The sequence below is a fragment of the Ictidomys tridecemlineatus genome, chromosome 6 (assembly GCF_052094955.1).
Source record: "Ictidomys tridecemlineatus isolate mIctTri1 chromosome 6, mIctTri1.hap1, whole genome shotgun sequence".
NCBI lineage: Eukaryota > Metazoa > Chordata > Mammalia > Rodentia > Sciuridae > Ictidomys > Ictidomys tridecemlineatus.
In genome coordinates this window covers 189005144-189025230 of record NC_135482.1, presented here as the reverse complement: position 1 = coordinate 189025230, position 20087 = coordinate 189005144, and the positions used below count along the sequence as shown (strand labels likewise).

Sequence of the window (20087 nt, the reverse complement as noted above, 5' to 3'; positions counted from 1 at the left end):
AATTCTATAACTTAAAAAAAAAAAAATTATAAGTACTCTGGTAACTAGTTGAGCAGTTATGCTTTTATTTAAAAAAAAAACATCATAAGGGGCCAGGGGATGTAGCTTTTGCCTAGTATGTGCATATACACCGAAAGTCATAGATTTCAAAATGTAGGCAAGGAGCAGGATCATGAACCACACACAGAGAGTACAGTCCAAGGGAATTCAGGTGTCCGGGGCTAGTGCCAAAATACTAGTCGGTTTCAAGAATGACAACACAGCTTAGGCCACTGATAGAATAAGCCTCAATGATCCTCAAATCATGTTTTATTTTTGTGGTTCTGGGGATTGAACAAAAGGGTCTCCACCACTGAGCTGTACTCTTAGACCTTTGAATTTTTTATTTTGAGAGAGGGTTTTACTAAGTTGCTCAGGTGGGCCTCAAGCCTGCTATCCTACCTCAGCCTCTGAAGTTGCAGTCTGTTGCTCAGACTGCTCCTGGGCTCAAGCAATCCTGCCACCTTTGCTCTTAAATCATGTTTTGATGTCCCAAACAAGAAAGAAAAATATTCACTCTTAAGTAATAAAATTAACTATTATTAACTATAATGAGAACAATGAATTCATGCATGGTTAGAATGTTATGGAGATAAAATTATAGTTCATTCATGTAATGGAATGTCCTACAACTATGAAAAAGAATGCAGTGAATATAAATTTATATTATATGGAAAAATGCCTGTAATATTTTTTAAAAATGAAACAAGCAAGGCGCAGAATAATGTGTACAATATTTCAGCTGTGCAACTTAAAAAAGGCACACTTTTACATACCTGCATATGCACCGAAAAATTCAGAAACACACATGAAAAGTATAGTGTCTAGGTTAATTGCATCATAAAATTAGTTAAAAATATTTCCAAATATTTTCCTGCATGGAGGCTACTAAAGAAGAGCTGCTTCTATTATCAACAGGAGCAAGACTGTACATGGCACCAGAAAGGTAGGAATGAGACTAAAAATCACCCACAGGCCCAAAGAGCCTTCAGTCAATAAATCAGCTGGTGTTTAAGTAAATAAACATGGAGGGAGCAGATGTGAGAAGAGGATACAAGAACTGAGCCTTAAATGTTATTTTGAAAGTTTTTGAAGGAAAAGAAAAAGATCAGGGGAAATTTCAGTTACTTATGAATAAGTAAATGTATGCCAAGTTATACCATTCCAGCAACTAAGTGTGTCTGATAGTAACTTTCGGGGGCTGGGGGAAACTCTTGGTTTATCAGAAACAAGACAGGAGGAGACAGAGGAACCCTTCAAGTTCCCTGTCTGCACTGAGAGTTGGATGGAAAGCAGCAGGCAAGCTTCTGAAGAACCTTTTCCTTCCCACCACTAGAGCCCTGCTTGCCTAGGGAAGCTCATTTCTATGGGGCTCAAGTACCTACTGCCCAGGTCTGCTGATCAGAATGAACTACCTCACGGAAGACTAGTTCAGGGAAGGGCACATGCCCCAAGGTGCCTTCTCCAGGACTTCTTTACATGTGTATGGCAGGAGAATGGTGGGGAAGAACGGAGCAGGCAAAAAGGAACAAGAGGCTTCAACCACAGTACCTGTCCTGGGATGCATCAGCTCTAAACTGAGGTCTAGGGTTCCCACCCTCCCCGGGGGTGGACAAACATTCAACCTGAGACATAGACAACAAAAGATATTTCTCCTGGTCACCATCTCCAGCACCTTACACTTTCTGAAGAGGCAAAACACATGTAAACGAATTCAGAGAATACAGGCATTTGCAAGCAAAATTATTTGCAAGATTAACAATGGTCAAACTTGATGGCTTTTGAGAGCCTTTTATAACATTCTTATGTTTGAGTCTGAATAATAAATTCATATAATTTTGGAATCAAAATTAGAATAGTTTTAGATGCTTTTTGATTTTGACACAAACTGATAAGGAAATTATTTTAATTAGTACTGGGGATGAACCCGGGGTGCTCTAACACTGAGCCACATTCCTAGCCTTTTTTTATAAATTTGAGACAAGGTCTCCCTAAATTGCAGAGACTGGCTTTGAACTTGGGATCCTCTTGTATTATTTTCCTGAGTTGCTGGGATTACAGGCATGCGCATCCATACTCAGGAACTTGTTAATGTTGCATTATGGTTACAAAAAGAAAAGACATGTTAAACAAAATCTAAGTGTTTGACTTGAAGTAGGTGCTAATCATATAACATCAAATAAAAGTTAAATTTTGTTTTGCTGTGATTTTTTTTTTAATGACTCATAATATAAAAGAACATTTCTCTAGAATACTGATCCAGGCCCTTTCCCTAACACATAACTATGCTCCTGTTTCTACATATGAAAGATTCTATGTACCAGGTCAAGAAGGATCAGGTATGACAGTAATCTAAGCATGGTTAAAAGATGATACTTTAAATTTCACTGTTAAATTTATTTATTTATTTATTTTTTAAAGAGAGAGAGAGGGGGACAGAGAGAGAGAGAATTTTAGCATTTATTTATTTTTTCTTAGTTCTCGGCGGACACAACATCTTTGTCTGTATGTGGTGCTGAGGATCGAACCTGGATCGCACGCATGCTAGGCGAGCGTGCTACTGCTTGAGCCACATCCCCAGCCCTCACTGTCAAATTTAATAATGCTCTGGCAAGTAAAAGTTACTACTTCATGCTGCTACTACTACTAAAAAAAGGACTAATTTGCTATATTTACACAGTCTACAAAATAATTTAGTCATTGAAATAGATATTTCATCTTGAAAAGGAAAAAGCTCAAAACCCAAAATCTCCACATCTTACCAGTGATGTTGATAATTCAGTAACATGCTTTTTTTCAAGAAATCTAACTTTTGTTTGTCTTCGGCTTTCTCTGTATGGTATGTTTTCGTACAAACAAGCTTACAGGTTTCCTCCTTATTAAATGTAAACTGTATGAAAAGAAAGTGGAAGGTCTTTTAAGAAAAAATATTCAGGTTCCTCATAAAGATTTACCATAGACAACAGTATTATGAAATAAACACTGTAAAATTCTTTATAGCTCAGATTTAAATTTTAATCATACTATTTCTCTAAAAACTCAAGTCATCATTTTTTCTTCTAAGTTTTTTTCTTTTTGATGATTTTAATCTATCTACCTCTTAAATGTAAATGATTCCAGAAGAAAAGAAACACACATATAGAACAAAAATGAAACATTATTCTCTCAATAGTAATAACTCATGCTCATGTTTTAGAATTCTGGGGTTGATAGCTTTCCAGTAACAAATAGACAAATCTTCATGTTCAAATATTCAATAGATATTAAGTGATCCACCGAGTGTCAGCTGAAAGAGAGTCAGAAGTGAACATGATACAATGTGATAAGAAAAAGAATCAGTTGGATATCTAAAATCAAAGTAAACACAACCCTTCACTCAAGCTTAAAGGCTACCAATTTTCAGGACCTGATTAAATAATAAAGGTGAAATCAAACTTGATAACTTTAAAAAAAAAAAAAACTAAGGATCCCTCCACTTTTGGAGTCTAGAACTTATTCATCAGGAGCCATTTATGTCTTAATTTAAAAATTATACTTCCTATTTTTCAGGAGGCTGTAATTTACCAACTATACACCTAGTCCATAATTGTAAACCTTTTAATAAATTCAAACCTTATTACAGGTGGTAAAAAAAAAATCGCATGCTTTACTTCTAAAGGAGTCCACTTTTTAAAAAAAATATTCATTTTTTAGTTAGAGGTGGACACAACATCTTTATCTTATTTTCATGTGATGCTGAGGATCAAATCTAGTGCCTCACACATGCTAGGCAAGCACTTTACCTCTGAGTCACAATCCAGCCTGGGGGTCCACCTTTTTATGCATTATTTATTAATATCCCTAGTTCTCCGACAAGCCAATGTTTAAGTGCAGCTCACTGCTGCCCCCTGCCAGCCAAGAGTTTAATTTCACTGCATTGCTACCTCTCAATATAGCAATATTTGTACCATTATTTGATATTTTGAACCTTATGTAAAACTTACAAGCTTAAATTTTTTAAATGGAAAATGAAAAAACAAAAGTATACACACTACAGAATCAGAGGTGTAGGCACCAATCTTAAAATAAATTAAGCAGAGAGAGACATTATTAGTTACAAGAAAATGGCAAACCTTAATAAACATCTTGATCCAATACTCACTGGGTTTAGATGAGTCAATTTGTGTGTGCAATCGGGAAGGAAAATAGCAACACCAAAGGAGATATTTAATAATAACAGTTAACATTTACTTAGTGCCACTTATGTTTTATGCACTTAGCTTCATGTAATTCTCCCAACAACCCTACATGGTAGGTATTCATCTGTAACTTGCAGATTAGAAAATCAAAGCACAAAAAGCCACACAATCAAGAAATGCAGAGCCAGGATTTAATCCAAGCAAAGTTGAGCTCTAGAGAAAAATGCTCTTATTATGACACCTTAGTACTGCTCCCTATCATGTTTAGTTGGGAGTTTTACAATATTTTAAATCATCTTTGGTTAATAGTACTTATTAGTAGTATTTGTTTTATTAAAGATTTAAAAATATTATTGGCTTTCAAGGGAACCATATCCTCCTCATATCAATCAATTCCATCATTGTTCCACTTTTATATATTCACTTAAAGTATACAAATATAAGATTCGATTTATTCAGGAAAATGTTTTATTATTTTTTTATTGAATTATTCAATGTTGATTTAAAATTCTCTGGGGAATAATTTTAAGGAAATCATTAAAGCAAATACTTGACCAATCTAGAGACCTAGAGTTAGTCCTGGGTACAAATCTAGCTACATCTTTTTTAAAAAATATTTTTTAGTTGTAAATGGATCTTTTAAATTTTTATTTATTTATACGGGGTCCTGAGGATCAAACCCAGGGCCTCACACATACCAGGCAAGTGCTCTACCACTGAGGGACAACTCTAGCCCCTCTAGCTGTATCTTATCATAAGACCCTGGCTGGTTTTTTTTTTTTTTTTTTTTTGTAATCCTGGGGATTGAATTCAGGACCTTGTGCATGCCAGGCAGGTGATCTGCCAATGAGCTACATCCCAGCCCTGACAAGCTGCTTAATTTTAACCTTAGCTTCAATGAACTAGTTGTAAAATGGGTTTAATAATGCCTTGCAGGGTTTTTTAATTAAACAGAATAATGTGCAAAACACTACATGACAGTTATTTCACATCCTACCATTAGCTTTTAGCAAATGGTAGAAAAATTATGATGAAATCCTTTACATTCTAAGAGACCCATAAGACTATGGGCTCCTACTATTCCTCTTCCTTGTTCTTTGCTGCCTTGAGTCCATCAAGACTAATCCCTTTATGCCCCATCCCTTCTAAGGACAGTCATCCTACAAGTCCAGGATTCCCATGCCATCCTTCCTCTCCCACATTCAAATTCCAAGAGAGATACCACCCCTTTTTCTGATGCCATCTCTTACTTCACCCCCAATTCCTTGCACACTTCCACAATGCCCCTTGGAACTCAGAGGTCATCAGCAGAAACCCTCTTCATCCTCAAAACTCTTTTCAGGAAGGTCTCTGAAATCTGCCCTCAGGCAAACCTGGCTCTTCTTAGGGACACTGCCTCACCACAATTTTCACCTCTGGTGGCTGTTTTCTCTCACAGGTCACAGCATGAGGCAAAACCATTCCTTCTGCTAAAACCCTCAACTTTGACTCTCATGTCACCAGATTACATGGCCTCCTACTCCTCAATGTGTCATCTACACCCTGAGATGACTGGCCCTTTAAGATTTGAGCTTCTGGCTCCTGATTCTTGGTGACTGTAACATTTCATAGATGATCTGTCTGCTAGCCACCATCATAATTCAAAGCATTCCTTTCCCTGCCCATATTACTGACAGCAGACCTTACATTATCTCAATGTCAAGTTTTCCAATGTCAAAGCACCATCCTTACTGTTTTTCCAGCTCACTGGCTCAAGTACTCCTCAACTCCAATGTTTCAATGGATCCTATGGTCCTTTTGCTATTCCTCACTCCTTCCCTTTCCTTCTTACAAATTCAAATTCAAGGTCAATGCATCACCACCTTTTGTCGGTCTCTCAGGTCCTTTGCTCTTCTCTTATTTTGTTGTACCCATTTGTCACAACCATAAATCTGGTGAAATCCAACTTTATAGCAGCACAGCTGCAAAGCCCATGAGAAGCACACATCAGCACACTGGCTGCTTCTACTCCAAATTACCCTCTAGCCACAGAGGGTGGATACTGCTGCATGGCAGTCACTCCAGATTCCTGTGGTCCACTCACTCTCCAGTTCTCCTACTGACAGCCTCCTTCCTCAAACCTTCAGCATCTCCGATTCCTCCTCACTCACAGGCAGTGACCATGATTCCTACTTCACTGAAAACTAAAAAGCAGGTGCCACACTCGCCTTCCTACATCACGTCCTTCCCTTGAGTTACCTTGGATGAACTAGGTCACTGAGCCTGTCTCTCCACAGGTACACCAGGTCCTGTCCCTTCCTTCCTGTACAAGGACATACTCGACAATCCCTCTCTCTTTCAAACTACCACATTTCCCATCTGGACTGGATGATCCTCATCCATACATACACTTTTTTAAAAGCTATATAACAAGTCCTCTTTTGACACCATGCCATCCCCCAGTTACCACTTTTTCTCTCTGCCTCTAAATACAGGTCTTCAAGAGAACTGTATGTATGTCCATATGCCACTGGTCCTTCTGTTCTTTCTGCACTTGGATACTCCTCCATAGTGCTTTCTCATTAATACCTTCCACACTGAACGCTAAACTCAAGGTCAAGTTTCTGACTCCTTTAGCTGATCTGTCAGTCATCAGCCAATTCCTCCTCCTAAAAATAGCTTCTTAGCTTCTAGGAATCATACTCTCCACTATTTCCTCCTTTCTCACTAGTGGCTCCTTTTCAGTCTCCTTCACTAGGTCCTCTTCATCCTTGTGACTTGTAAAGCCAACTGCCCCAAGGCTCAGACCTTGGAACTCTGTCTTCTTTATCCCAATTCCTTGGGGAATCTCATCAATTCCATGGCCTTAAAATACCATCTACACACTGAGGATACACACACCTACCCAGGCTGAGGCCCTCCTCCAAACTCTGGTCACAAATATTTGTTTTCTTTTTTTTTTTTTTTAATTTTAATGTTTATTTTTTAGTTTTCACCAGACACAACATCTTTGTTTGTACATGGTGCTAAGGATTGAACCCTGGCTGCACGCATGCCAGGCGAGCACGCTACCGCTTGAGCCACATCCCCAGCCCTCAACATTTCTACTTGGATGCCTAATACCTCACACTTAGAATGCAAAACTAACTCTTCCTCATTACCCCACACCCCCACCGGCAAAACCTGTTCTTCCTACACATCACAATCTCATTTTAGAAAACAGAAACTCCAGTTTACACCTCAGACCTCAGCAAATACTTTTGGTTCCACCTTCAAAATATAGCCAGATTCTAAGATTCTGACTATTTCATAGTTCCTTCTTCTCTATTCCCAGGATCTAAGCACCATCAGATCCCATTTGGGCTGTTAACTGGCCTCTGGATGCTCTCCTTGCACACCATGGTCCATGGAAAATCCTCCAATGCTATCATCTTGCTCAGATCTAAAGGCCAAAGTCTCCACAGTGCCCTGAATCACTCTATTATAGGGTCCCCTTACCATTCTCTGCCCACATCATCAACCAAGCTTTATGTTGCTCACCTGCTCAAGTTGTACTGACGTCTTTCTGTACCCTGAACATATCAGGCGAGCTCATACCTTGGGACCTTGGCATTTGCTGCTCTCTTCACCTAGAATACCTTCCCCCAGGTATTCACATGGTTTACTTCCTTACTTGCTTCAGGTCTTTTATTCAAATGTCACCTTCTCAGTGAGACTTCTTAAATTTACATTTTTTAAATGTCACCTTCTCAGTAAGGCTATTTAAAATTGCAAATTCTTTGTCCACTTTCCCTGATTTAGTTTCAGTAGTATTTTCATAAAATACTATGTACTTTAGTAATTTATATTATTTCCTTTCCTCCATTAGAACAGAGTAGAGATTTTTATCTTGCTTGCTCTTACATCCCACCTCTACAATGATACATGGCACAAGAATGGTATCCAATAATGTGTTAATTGAGTAAATGAGTGAATATGAGTGGTTATACTTGAGATAAGGCCTTATGGTCCTAAAAACTATAGTTCCTGTTTGACAGAACATACACAAAGTCTTACACTGCCGTTTTCCTAACCCAAATAGAAGTCACAGACACAAGAAGGCAAGGTAGGGGGTTTTACTTTATTGCTGGTTGTTAAAACTGTTTTTACTGCAGAGCTAAATAAAATAAGGAAAATATTCTGTGAAAATAAAGGGCAGAAGAATCTAAAGTGAAATGAAATAAAAAATATTGCTCAATACTTTTATGGCTAGTTTGGAAAGAAAAATCTGATCTCTTAGCTCCATGTTTTTATTTTCCTGTGTCTTGGCCTTAAAAAGTATCCCTTCAGCTTGGGAATTAAAAAGAGTTTGTTTTAACACAAATTCTAAAATTTCTGTGGTGCTAAGGGAAAATGTGAGGTGAACATCTTCCTCCATTTTAAAGCATTCCTTCTGTTCTACCTAAACTCCTAGGACAGAGGATCAAGTCTGAAAAGCACCAGGCCCCAAATAGGGGTCATCTGCATATGCACAGTCTTTACACACAAACAGAAATGTACCTGAACAAGCTTCTACTAAGGGCAGTAATCTGCCTTTAATGCCTGTCCCAAAGGAACAGAACCTCCATGGGTTTGAATATTTTGCTGGCTTTCCCTCTGTTCACTGCTATCTGTTACGGGCAGCCTGTATGCTGCTAGAGACTCCTGTTGTCCTTCACTGATGTCCTGATGTTCTTCTCTCCCATCAATTCTGAGGGCCAACACAGAAGTAAACAGAAAAGGCTGAGAGACCACTGGAGTATGTACGTTGATTGCATTATTTAATAAATATGCCTGAAAATCACCCTCTGCTATAAAAAGAATACAATAACTTTCAAAGTAACCTTTAAAAATATCACAACAGGGAGTAGTTCCACAGTTGTCACGCCTGCCCTACTAATGCTACTCATGTCCAGGCATGCTGAGTTCCTATTCCCTAATGACATCACCGCATTAGGCCTTCAGATAACATTGTCTTTTTAAAATGTTTATAATTACTACATTTTTATTGTAGAAATTTTCAAATTAGAATATATTAATGGTTGAAAACTATATAGTGGATTAGTCTTGAACAATCATATGCAAAATTCCCCAGGGTTTCACAGCGTAGTCCAGGTGCTGGAGGGAATGAGACAGCTAGTGGGAGCAATCCAGGCCCAGGGGTTTGCTGCACAGATGCTACATGTAATAAAGTGCGCAGGGAATCAAGGTGCTTAGTGAGAAAGTTGGCAAGGTGGCTAAGTGTGGGGTCCACGCCACAGAAAGGAAGAAGAGGAAGCTAGGAAATGTAGCTCTCAGGTTGTGGAATGAGACTTGGGTTAAATTACACCTATTAAAGTGAACTTCTCATGTTGGCAGATGTCCAAGGTAGAAAGTTAAAGGAAAAAGGCAAAGTTCAGAACAATACATTAAAACATAAACTAATAAATCTAATTTCATTTATATAAGCTTAAAAATATATGGATATTGCCAGAAAAAATTAACAAGAAACTGTGAAGTAGAATTGAGGGGAAGAGAGGCTTTTCATTTTGTTTCTTTCTGTACCACTTAATTTTTTATGTGGTAAAATGTCATCATAAACTATTGTAATTTTTCTAAAGGAGAAAGACCATTGTTTGTGATCCAGTAGGAGAGCAGCTATAAAGTGAAAAGGAGACTATGAAATGTGGAAGGAGGGGCTGGGGTTGTGGCTCAGTGGTAGCGCACTTGCCTAGCACGCGTGAGGCTCTTGGTTCGATTCTCAGCACCACATATAAATAAATACAATAAAGGTCCATCAACAACTAAAAAAATATATATTAAAAAAAAAACAACAAAAAAACCGCACTTCTCTTAAAAAAAAAAAAAAAGAAATGTGGAAGGAAAACTGGCATAAGAGATAATCTACAACACTAGTTGTATGAATGTTCTCTCTCTCTTTTTGTTTTTTGTGGTGCTGGGGATTGAACTCACGGCCTTGTACATGCAAGGCAAGCATGTTACCTATAGAGCTATATCCCCATTCCTGTATAAATGTTCTTTAAGACAGATTTATCAATGATATAATGTAGAAAGGAAGAGGATCCCTTTGAACTGAGGTTCTAAGAAATTATTCCTATATGCAAAAGAAATGAACTGCTCCTTAGCTACAGAAGTTATCACAGGCATTTCTGAAGGGGAAAAACAACTGACTAAATAATATTTATATAACACTAAATACAAACCTTATATGGTGAAGGTTCAATTCTTTCCCCAAATAATACCTGACCAAGATTTTCAGATGGTCGTTTTCCTTCAGATGCTTGGCAGAAATCAAACCTGAGGAAAGAATATTTAAGTTTTTAAACATAAAAAGAGACTTGGAAATATATAAAATGTGGGCAATACTGAGAGATCTATTACTGATATTCTAACAGCTTTTGTAGGTAAATAACATTTCAACTTAAGTCCATGTATTGCAACTCCCCAAAACAGAAATTCTCCAAATCATGGCTTATAATACTATTGATTTCTAACCAATACTTTTATTAAAATGTAAAGAGAGGCCAGGTGTGGTGGTGCACACCTATAATCCCAGCAACTCAGGAGGATAAGACAGGAGTTCACAAATTCCAGGCTAGCCTCAGCAACTTAGGGAGACCCTGTCTTAAAATAGAAAGTAAAAAGAACTAAGGATGTAGCTCAGTGGCAAATCACGTCTGGGTTCAATTTCCAGTGCTTGGGGGTGGGGAGGTGGGGGATAGGATTTTCACCCCAATAAACTATCTACCATGTCCCTTGGGAGAAAGATGGCTAAATAGGCCCTCAGAACAGAAAGCTATGGAGAAGCATATTTGGTCACCTGTGAGATTTTCTGCTGTAATCCCCTTTATTACCAATTGATTTTTAAAATGTTTTATTGAAATGTTCAGCCTAGTTTCAAATTTACATAGAAAATTAAAGGGCAATTCGTATTCATCCCAGATAAGGGAAGTAGGTGAGACAGTACAGTGACGTCAATCATTAGTGAGATTCCCAAGGCCAAAGTGAATCTCAAAAGTCATCAAATTGATAAAAACTGTGAGGCCCCCAATGAAGACCTTCCACCTCCTGGATGCAACAGATTCACTGAGTTCTGAAAAAATCCACAAAGATTCAAGTAGGGATGGTGTTTGGCAAAATTACAAAAGTATTTAAGCCTCCAACATTTATGTAAATTACAATCCATCCAAACAGGATTTTGTACTTTCTTCTTTTTAATTTTTTTTAAGTTGTAGATGAACACAATTCCTTCATTTTATTTATTTATTTTTACGTGGTGCTGAGGAATGAACTCAGTGCCTCACACATACTAGGCAAGTGCTCTACCAGTGGGCTACAACTGCAGCTCCATATTCTCTTCTAATACATATTCAGGCATATAGATTCTTACAGAAATCTTCATTTTTGTGTATGCTTTTCTTTATAGCATATACATATTCTCTTATAAAACCCTTAAACAGGAGAGAAATTCAGGAACTGTTTTACAACCAATATGCAATACAGCTGTTAAACGAATATTATAGGATTTTCATGCAGCATTTTTCACAGTATCAAAAATCAAATGTTGATAAATAGGGAATTAGTGAAAAAAATCATGTATGAAATGTACACAACCTCTACAATGGAGTTACTAAAAAGACTAAAGTAGCTACATATTGTCATGGAAAAAGATGTGCAACATATTCAGTGCGAAAGACAACGTCTGAATCAAATATAATAGTATGAGCCTACTTTTGTTTAAAGCAAAAAGTATAAATATGGTTATTTACATTAGAAATTCAGAGATAAAAATGCAGAGACCACAGATATTAAAGTATAAGTTCTGAGGACTGATTATGAGAAAGAAGAATTCTGTTTAAAAATGTATGGGTGGGGGCAGGGGACAAATTCAGTTGGTAGAGGTTTGCCCTGGGTTCAATCCTCAGCACCACCAACAAAAAAAAAAAAAAAAAAAGGGAGGGGGATAATAATTAAAGAAATTTTAAGAAAATGACTTTTGGTACAGTAAACTAAAGGGGATCCATTGTTTTGATTGGCATGTCTGTGGTATCACAAAACAACATGGAAAGATCACATTTTAGTTCTACCTAGAAGAACATATCTTAAAAATGTTTTTAGGCCCCATATATTATTTAAATGCATACAAATTTATCCTTAACTGTGGAGAAAATAGTTTTAAGTGCACAAAATTCTGATGACTCACATAAATTTGTATATAAAAATCAAGCTGAAAAACTCACGCTGTATATTCATAAGGAAGAACAGATTCCACTGAGTCAAGCCTGTTCACAAATAGTTCTATTTCAGCCTGAAAATGAGGAAACACAGGTTAAAGATTTAAGTCATGCTTACAATTGAAAAAATATGACATGCTTAAAATGTGAGACTTTACAATATTCACCCTACTTTAGACTATTATAAAATCCATTCAATGAGTGGATTTGTATTCATTTAAAATATACCAAAATAACTTTCAGAGTTGCAGATGTCTCCAATATTTTTAAAATGCTGAAGTAGTAAATTTTCTAAAATATTAAATAAGACATTTTAACTAAAGACATTCATCACACTAATATAAATGCTGTTTTTTTAAAAAAATCTGTTTTCCAAATTCAATATTTCATAATGGAGCACAAATACGATTATTATTTTTAACCTTTTTTATTTCTTAACATTCTGACTGTAACCAAAAAATATTGCCAAGTTAGAAATTTCTACATCAACTATATTAGAAATACAATCCCATACACATGTACACTCTTAAGCATTGACAGAGGATAGACAATGATCACATGATCTAACTTTGGAGGACAGCTTTGATCAATTTGAAAAAGCTGGAAAACAAGGCAGTGACATTGAAGAAGTTCAAGTTCACAATGACCAGATCAAATGCACGGTGGGTGGGTCGGTGGGGGGGGTGGGTCGGGGTGGGATGGGGTTGGGGGGCTGGGGTGCAAAGCTGGGGTATTTGTATCAACTTCCTAGGAAATATGGACAAGTTAACTACACCTACCTAATGAAGCTTTCAAAATTTCTCCCAGGTGTAGATAAAGTGATAAAGTTCCACAGGATCCATATTATCCACCCTCTCAAATAGAGCTCACTGACACTCAAGGCAGAATTCACTAGTGGAAAAAGCCAGAAAGTCATGTGTGCCCTGAAATAACTTTTGATACTAACCAAAAAATCCATTAAGTAGGAGCTACTTTGTTGGGATAAGTATTTTTATGGAGTTAGGCCACTGTGGCTGCCTCTGGACTTGATCAGAAGGCTCCCTGGAATGACAAGTCTCACTTGTCATTTTGATTTGACTAAGGCATCACCTCTCCTACACTTGCTAACATCCCAAAAGCAAGATGCGATGTCTGACATACAACTGAAACAAACGAAGAGTTAAGTGCACTGCCACTGGAAAAGCAGCACAGCAGCAGTAGAGTTCACGTCAGCTTCCTCATGGGTGCTTCAGTTTCCTAATCTGCAAAATGAGGATAACGGTGTTTATCTCCTAGGGATATGTGGATTAAGTGTTAACATTTATAAAATATTTTAAATAGTGCCTAACACTACTTAAAGAATATAAAATGAAGCCCTATGAAGTGCTATATATTTGTTAAAAAAGATGCTCAGAACAGAAAAGGCCTAAACTATAGTGTCTACCCATTAAAATGATCATCCAATATTCATGATATATGATGAAAGACTTTCAAATCCAACCCTACAATTCTATTCAAATGAAACAGCAACTCAATGACAACACAGCCTCTAACACAGTAATTTAATTGTACCTCCTGTATCACTGGTCATTTTAGCTAAAAAAGATGATGGGACATGACATTACAGCATTACAGCATGCTTGAATAATTAGCACAAATATATGTAACTGTTGTGAAGGCAAAATTCCCAGTTGATAGTTTACTCTGCCAAAATAATTTTCACTAATTAGAAGGGGTCAACACTGCTATGAAGATATATCAGAATTCAAATGATCTAGTTAACACATCTTAATGAAGACAAAGAGGTCCCTAAAAAGCTAATCCAATTCACATTTTAAGATTTCTTCCAAAATGAAAAAATGGAGCTATTATATTCTTTACAACTTTCTATGTTTTCAGCTTCAAAATCTATAGACTCACATTGCTATCACACAAACTAGGTCCATTTTCCTACGATTAGGCACAATTCTCTCAATCTTGTTCTCAGAAGCAGGACTGCCTGGGCTTAAATAACTCTGACACTTCCTAGCTGGGTAACTGTGGCAAGTTCCTCCACATCCCCATGACTCAAATTTTTCATTTGTAGAAGGGTGGTAGTAATTTATGCTTCAAGCAGTTTCTGAGAAGCTTCAAGAGTAGTACTGGCAAAAAGTGCTATGTACATTTTTAGTAATATGCAGCAATGAGTCCAAAGGAATTTAAAGTAATGGTAGAACAGTTCTTTCTGGCCATCAGTAGCTACTGAGCACTTTAGGATTTATTAGGCACTTGGAATGTGGTTAATGTGGCTGAAAAAACTAAATTTGAACTTTTTTTTTTATACCACGGATTGAACCCAGGGGCGCTTAACCACCGAGTCACATCCCCAGTCCTCTTTATATTTTATTTTGAGACAGGGTCTCTCTAAGTTACTTAGAGCTTCACTAAATTGCTGAGGCTGGCTTTCAACTTGCAATCCTCCTGCCTCAGCTTCCTGAGCTGCTGGAATTACAGGCATGTGTCACTGAGTCCACCTGAATTTTAAATTTTATTTTAGGTAAATTTTAAATAGCCATAAGAACTTAGTGGCTTCTGAACTGGATAGTACAGTAAGAAAAAGAGCACATGCTGTTATGTACGTTACCTCTTTATAAACATTTCACTTGTCAATAATCTTGCTGCTTCTGGAAAAACAACTCTTTATTAGTCTATCTCAGGGGTTGGCAAACCTTTTCTGTAAAGGGCCACAGAGTAAACACTTAAAACTTTGCAGGACATGCTGTCTCTGCTCCCTAAGGGTGAAATAAATGACTGTGGCTGTAACCCAATAAAAATTTAATTACAGGCTCTGAAATTTGATTTTCATCAATAAATAACTTTTTTCTAATTACTTAAAAACAATTATTTGCTTCAGAGCCCTATAAAACCAGGAGCTGGATTGAAGTCCCGGCCCTTCCTTGAGTCTTGCTTTCCAAGTATTTTTTACTGTTCTTTAAATTCACATCTCAGAAGTCCCAAAACAAGGTATAAGATTTAAAGATAGAAGACCACGTGGAAAATTTTAGGACACTGCTCAAAGTACATATGAGTTTAGGATACAAGTGTCCATCAAATGAATGACTAAAAAACTTTTGCTTAGCTTATGAGGCCTTCCCTGAGGCTTTATGGACCATCTTCTGGCTCTAGGATTATAAGATGAAGGAAACTCGCATTTTCAGAATTCTTTTTTAAAAATATTTTTCTTTAGTTGTAGATGGACACGATGACTTTATTTTATTTATTTATTTTTATGTGGTGCCGAGGATCGAACCCAGTGCCTCTAGGAGAGCACCCTACCACTGAGCCACAAAGCCAACCCATCTCATTTTCAGATTTCTCTCATATCTCCTGTAAGTCTCTCTCTCTTTTTTTTTTTTTTATGTGCAGTTGATTTTTATTTTTGCTCCTTTCTTTTAATCAGTGCAGTACCTGAAACTGGTGGTGCTAATTACCACTAATACCTGTTGAGCATATGATTTTTAAACTGTAACTTCTTCCAAAGTTTCTCATTAGAACTTCTAGACATCTTTGATGAGGTTAGACCCATCTCTTTTTTTTTTTAAATTTATATGATCATCATTATCCAAAGTACAGGCATAAAGACGTGAATTGGTATGAATATACCATTTATACAACCAGAGATATGAAAAATTGTGCTCTATATATGTAATAAGAATTGTAATGCATATTCCTGTAAGTCTTAATCCCTCAACACTGAAAGTTCCTCTAGTCTCTGATCTTCTTGATCATGCCAGTTGCTTTTCTTGGGATCTTACCCTATTCTCATATCTTTCTTAGGAGGTATATCATCCAAAATTACAGCAAAATTCAAGGTTTAGACACCAAAAGTTTCATATAAGTACAGAACGATGGTGTTACTTTTCATTAGCCTTTCTGTCCATAAGTGTAAATTCTTCAATGACATTCTTCATCTTTTTTTAATGTGCTTTAACTGATAATAAGAAGCTTAGATCTCAATATAGATTTCTTTTAAAATAATCTTTCTGAATTTCTCCATGACCAAATTAACTTACCACTTTTTGCTCTCTCATAACTTTAAAAGATATTCTGAAAGAATATTCCCATTAGTTTTACATTAGGTTATATATGGAGCTTAACACTACTGGAACTTAAAACACTTCATGTGCATTCTCTTTGCTAAAATTAAAATCCAAATTAGCTTCAAGCACCAATCCTGGAAGACTATACAGGTACCCCATAGATTTACTCCCCATCCCAATCCCTTACGCTAACCCACAATTTCCTTTAAATTCCTATTCAATCTTATTAACAACCTAGAAATCAAATTTACTGGAATCAGGTGCTGTGGCACACTCCTATAATCCCAGAACCTTGGGAGCTGAGGCAGGAGCATCACAAATTTGAGTCCAATCTTAATGAGACCCTGTCTCAAAATAAAAAGGGCTGGGGAAATGATTCAGGGGTAAAGCACCCCTGGGTTAAATTCCCAGTACCAAAAATAATTTACCGGTTCCCCCTTACGTCTATGGTAAATCTGAATAATTCTAGAAGCAAGGAAAATTTCTCTTCCTCAAACCATGTTAGTCTTTTGTTTATATTACTTAGTATTATTTAAATCAATTCTTACCAAATTTATTCCATTTTTGTCTAATGCCCAAAAGGAGTTTCACAACCCTCTTCTTCCCCATTTTCTTATGTGTACCTCATTAGTTTTCAGAACTTCATTAGTCTTTCTTGGTATTTTATCCAACATCAAATTCCTAATAAATTGACCTCATATGAACTTTTCCCAATCTGGCAAAACTGAACAAATTCTACTACTAATAGAGTAAGTATTAACAGTGCCACTTTCCAGGCATAAATTTTAGCTTTGTTTTGTGATTTATAAAGATATCTGTAATTATCAGGGGCTGTCCAAAAAATTTCTAGAGTAGAACCTCCCAAAGACAATACTTCCCATAAATCTCTGGCCTTAAAACAAAGCTAATTTTAACAAACATAAACAGGGAACATGACTTCACTTTGGAGGCAGCGTAGCATTAGACTACTGGGTTCACCTCAAACCCTAGGTCTACTCTCAATAAATAGGTGCTCTTGGTCAAATAATAACTTTGAATAGGACTGAATGAGGAAATAATAAAAATAGTAGGTGCAGAAGCGGGTCCATAGTTGGCACACAATAACTATATTTTAAGTGAATAAGCATAGTTGTTATTATCTTAAAGAAACTGGATGCTCCTGACTCTGAGTAAAGGTGACTAGTATATGGAAAACCCCAGGGTTTCTGGGGAGGCCCTTCTCCCCTCCATCAAGGCAGTGGGAGGGGTTTACTGCCGTTTCTGGGCCACTACTAACGTCTATCTCATCTTGGTTATTGATCTAGGGAAACAGAACATACTCAGCAAGCACAATTATAATAACCTCATAAGTCAGAGATTGTTTTACTTGAAAATGAGGAAACAAGTTGAAAAACTGAACTGCAGAAACGAAAATAGTGAGTAAATTCAACCATGGATACCATCACTTTTCACTTCCACTGCATTCATTCCTCCACTCTCCTTCTTCTCTGCTCTTGACATTTTCCAAGCTTACTTTTAAGGGAAGGTTAGTCTATTATAGACAGCTCCACTAAATTACAGCAGTGAAGCAATCAAATACACCATGACCATAACTTATCTTGGCTACTTTTGTAGCATTTGCTTCATTCTTTCTTTTTAAAACTGTCAGAATCTGAAATTTTAATAATCATCATCTCATAATATGCTAAAGAATGTGAAATAAATATACCTTTAACAGGGAATACAGCCATTTACAATACACTTGTAAATATGCCATACTTGTAAATTACTCTACACACTGACCTTAGCAAAAAAGGAAAATTTCAAAAGCATATTAAGAATGAGATCCTCCTAATTTGGCATAAAGCAAATGTTATTGGTAGAAAGGAAATGAGACTACAAGAAAGTTTATGGGCTTTAATAAAAGGCTATAAGCTAAACTGTGTAAAAGTATGCAACAGACAACATGTCATTCATCCCCAAACACAGAAATATATGCAGATAAATATGGAAAAATGTAAACAATAGTTAATTCTAGGCAGTCCAAATAAGTAAAAAGTGATCATTATATCATTCTTTCAACTTTTTTGAATTTTTAAAAATTGTCACAATTAAAGTTGGAAAAAGAAAGGGCTTTAAAATTGAGTGTGGATCTTAGTCTTATTATGAAACATCAAATGAAAACAATGAGAAATAAAGAAAGTAAAATTTCAGGTTGAAGATGTTCTAGAACAAGAACAATGTTCTCAAAAGAAGTCCATTTATTAAATAAGGGAAAACATTAGAATTTGCAATAGATGTAAGAATCAGAGAAAACTTATAACAAATCCTGAAGACCATGAAAAATTCATTCAGCCATGAATGCTCACAATGTCCACACCTGACACAAAAATAATGAGCATTTGCTTTCAGAGAATTTATAATCCAAAGGAAGTGACAAGGCATACCTTCAAGGAAGCAAAAGAAAAAAGTGATAGGACTATTTATATGTTCTTGGTGTAGCTACCGAACCTCTGTGGGATTTAGTTTTCTTATGAAAATAACAACTGCTATAACAGAATTGTATTTAATTTCTCTTAAAATTATCTTTCACTCTAAACATCTTTATTCCTCATTGAAGAATTAATCAAGTCAACCTCCTTACAGAAATTTGCCTTAAACTGAAGACAGCCAACTCTAAGATATCACATACCTAACCAGACAAGATTCTTAAAGGTTATTTCCCTCACATTCCAACTTTCAAACTATCTCCACCTAGGTTATTACAAGTAAGTAAAGTTTAAATATTAAACATTTTAAGGAAGTAACCAAATCCTAAATCATTTAGATAAAGCAAGACTGATCACAATTTTGCACTAAAATATTTTTTTATGGGCCTGGTGCAGAGGTGCAGACCTGTAATTTCAGCTACTTCAAGAAGCTAAAGCAGAAGAATCAAGACCAGCCTGAGCAACTTAATGAGACTCTGTTTCAAAAAAAAAAAAATTAAAGGCTGGGAATTTAGCTCAGTGGTGAAGAGTTCAATCCCTAGTAAAGGGCAGGGGAAGGGAGGGAGAGAAAATAAAATTTTATGAAAATGTTTTTATTTAGTTTATAGAGTTCTATGAACTCCTTTGTAAATCCTTTTCCCAAATGTACATTTTAATTTCTAGTTTGAATCAGCCCATTCTGCATCTGATCCCAATTGTGGTGGCAACTACAATCTACTCTATTGCCTTAAGGAACACAGGCCATGCAGTAGGACTGAGGGTTTTCCCCATTTCCTCGTCTGTTGGTTTCTGCTTTCATTCTGCCTTATTCCACTGCCATCACATTTGTCTCATCCCACACCTACACCTGGATTTTCAAGAGAATGGAATCTCAGGGAAGAAATCTGACTTTGTAAAAAGGATCAAAGAAAATAACTAGTCAGTCACAAAAAGGTATGAAATACAAAGGTATAACCATTTAAAAAAAAAAAAAAGAAAGCTATGGAAGCTTCACCTGCTTAACCTTAGAAAAATCTACACCAGAAAATTCTAAAGAAGGGAAGTCTTAACTCAGACATGATAAAAAAAAATCCCAAGAGGAATCTTTTACTGGAACTCACAAAGGGATGTTCA

The 20087-nt window shown here is 36.5% G+C and overlaps 1 protein-coding gene across 1 annotated transcript in view; it reads right to left on the bottom strand.

Annotated features, from left to right (window-relative positions):
* The window catches only part of Tm9sf2 (transmembrane 9 superfamily member 2), a 60224-nt gene that overhangs the window by 33813 nt on the left and 6324 nt on the right, over window positions 1-20087 (bottom strand). Inside the window, exons 2-4 of the mRNA XM_005317018.4 lie at window positions 12455-12522; window positions 10418-10511; window positions 2802-2929 (exon numbers count right to left, since the gene is read on the bottom strand). Of these exons, the coding sequence (XP_005317075.1) occupies window positions 2802-2929; window positions 10418-10511; window positions 12455-12522 (290 nt within the window). The remainder of the gene's footprint in view (window positions 1-2801; window positions 2930-10417; window positions 10512-12454; window positions 12523-20087) is intronic.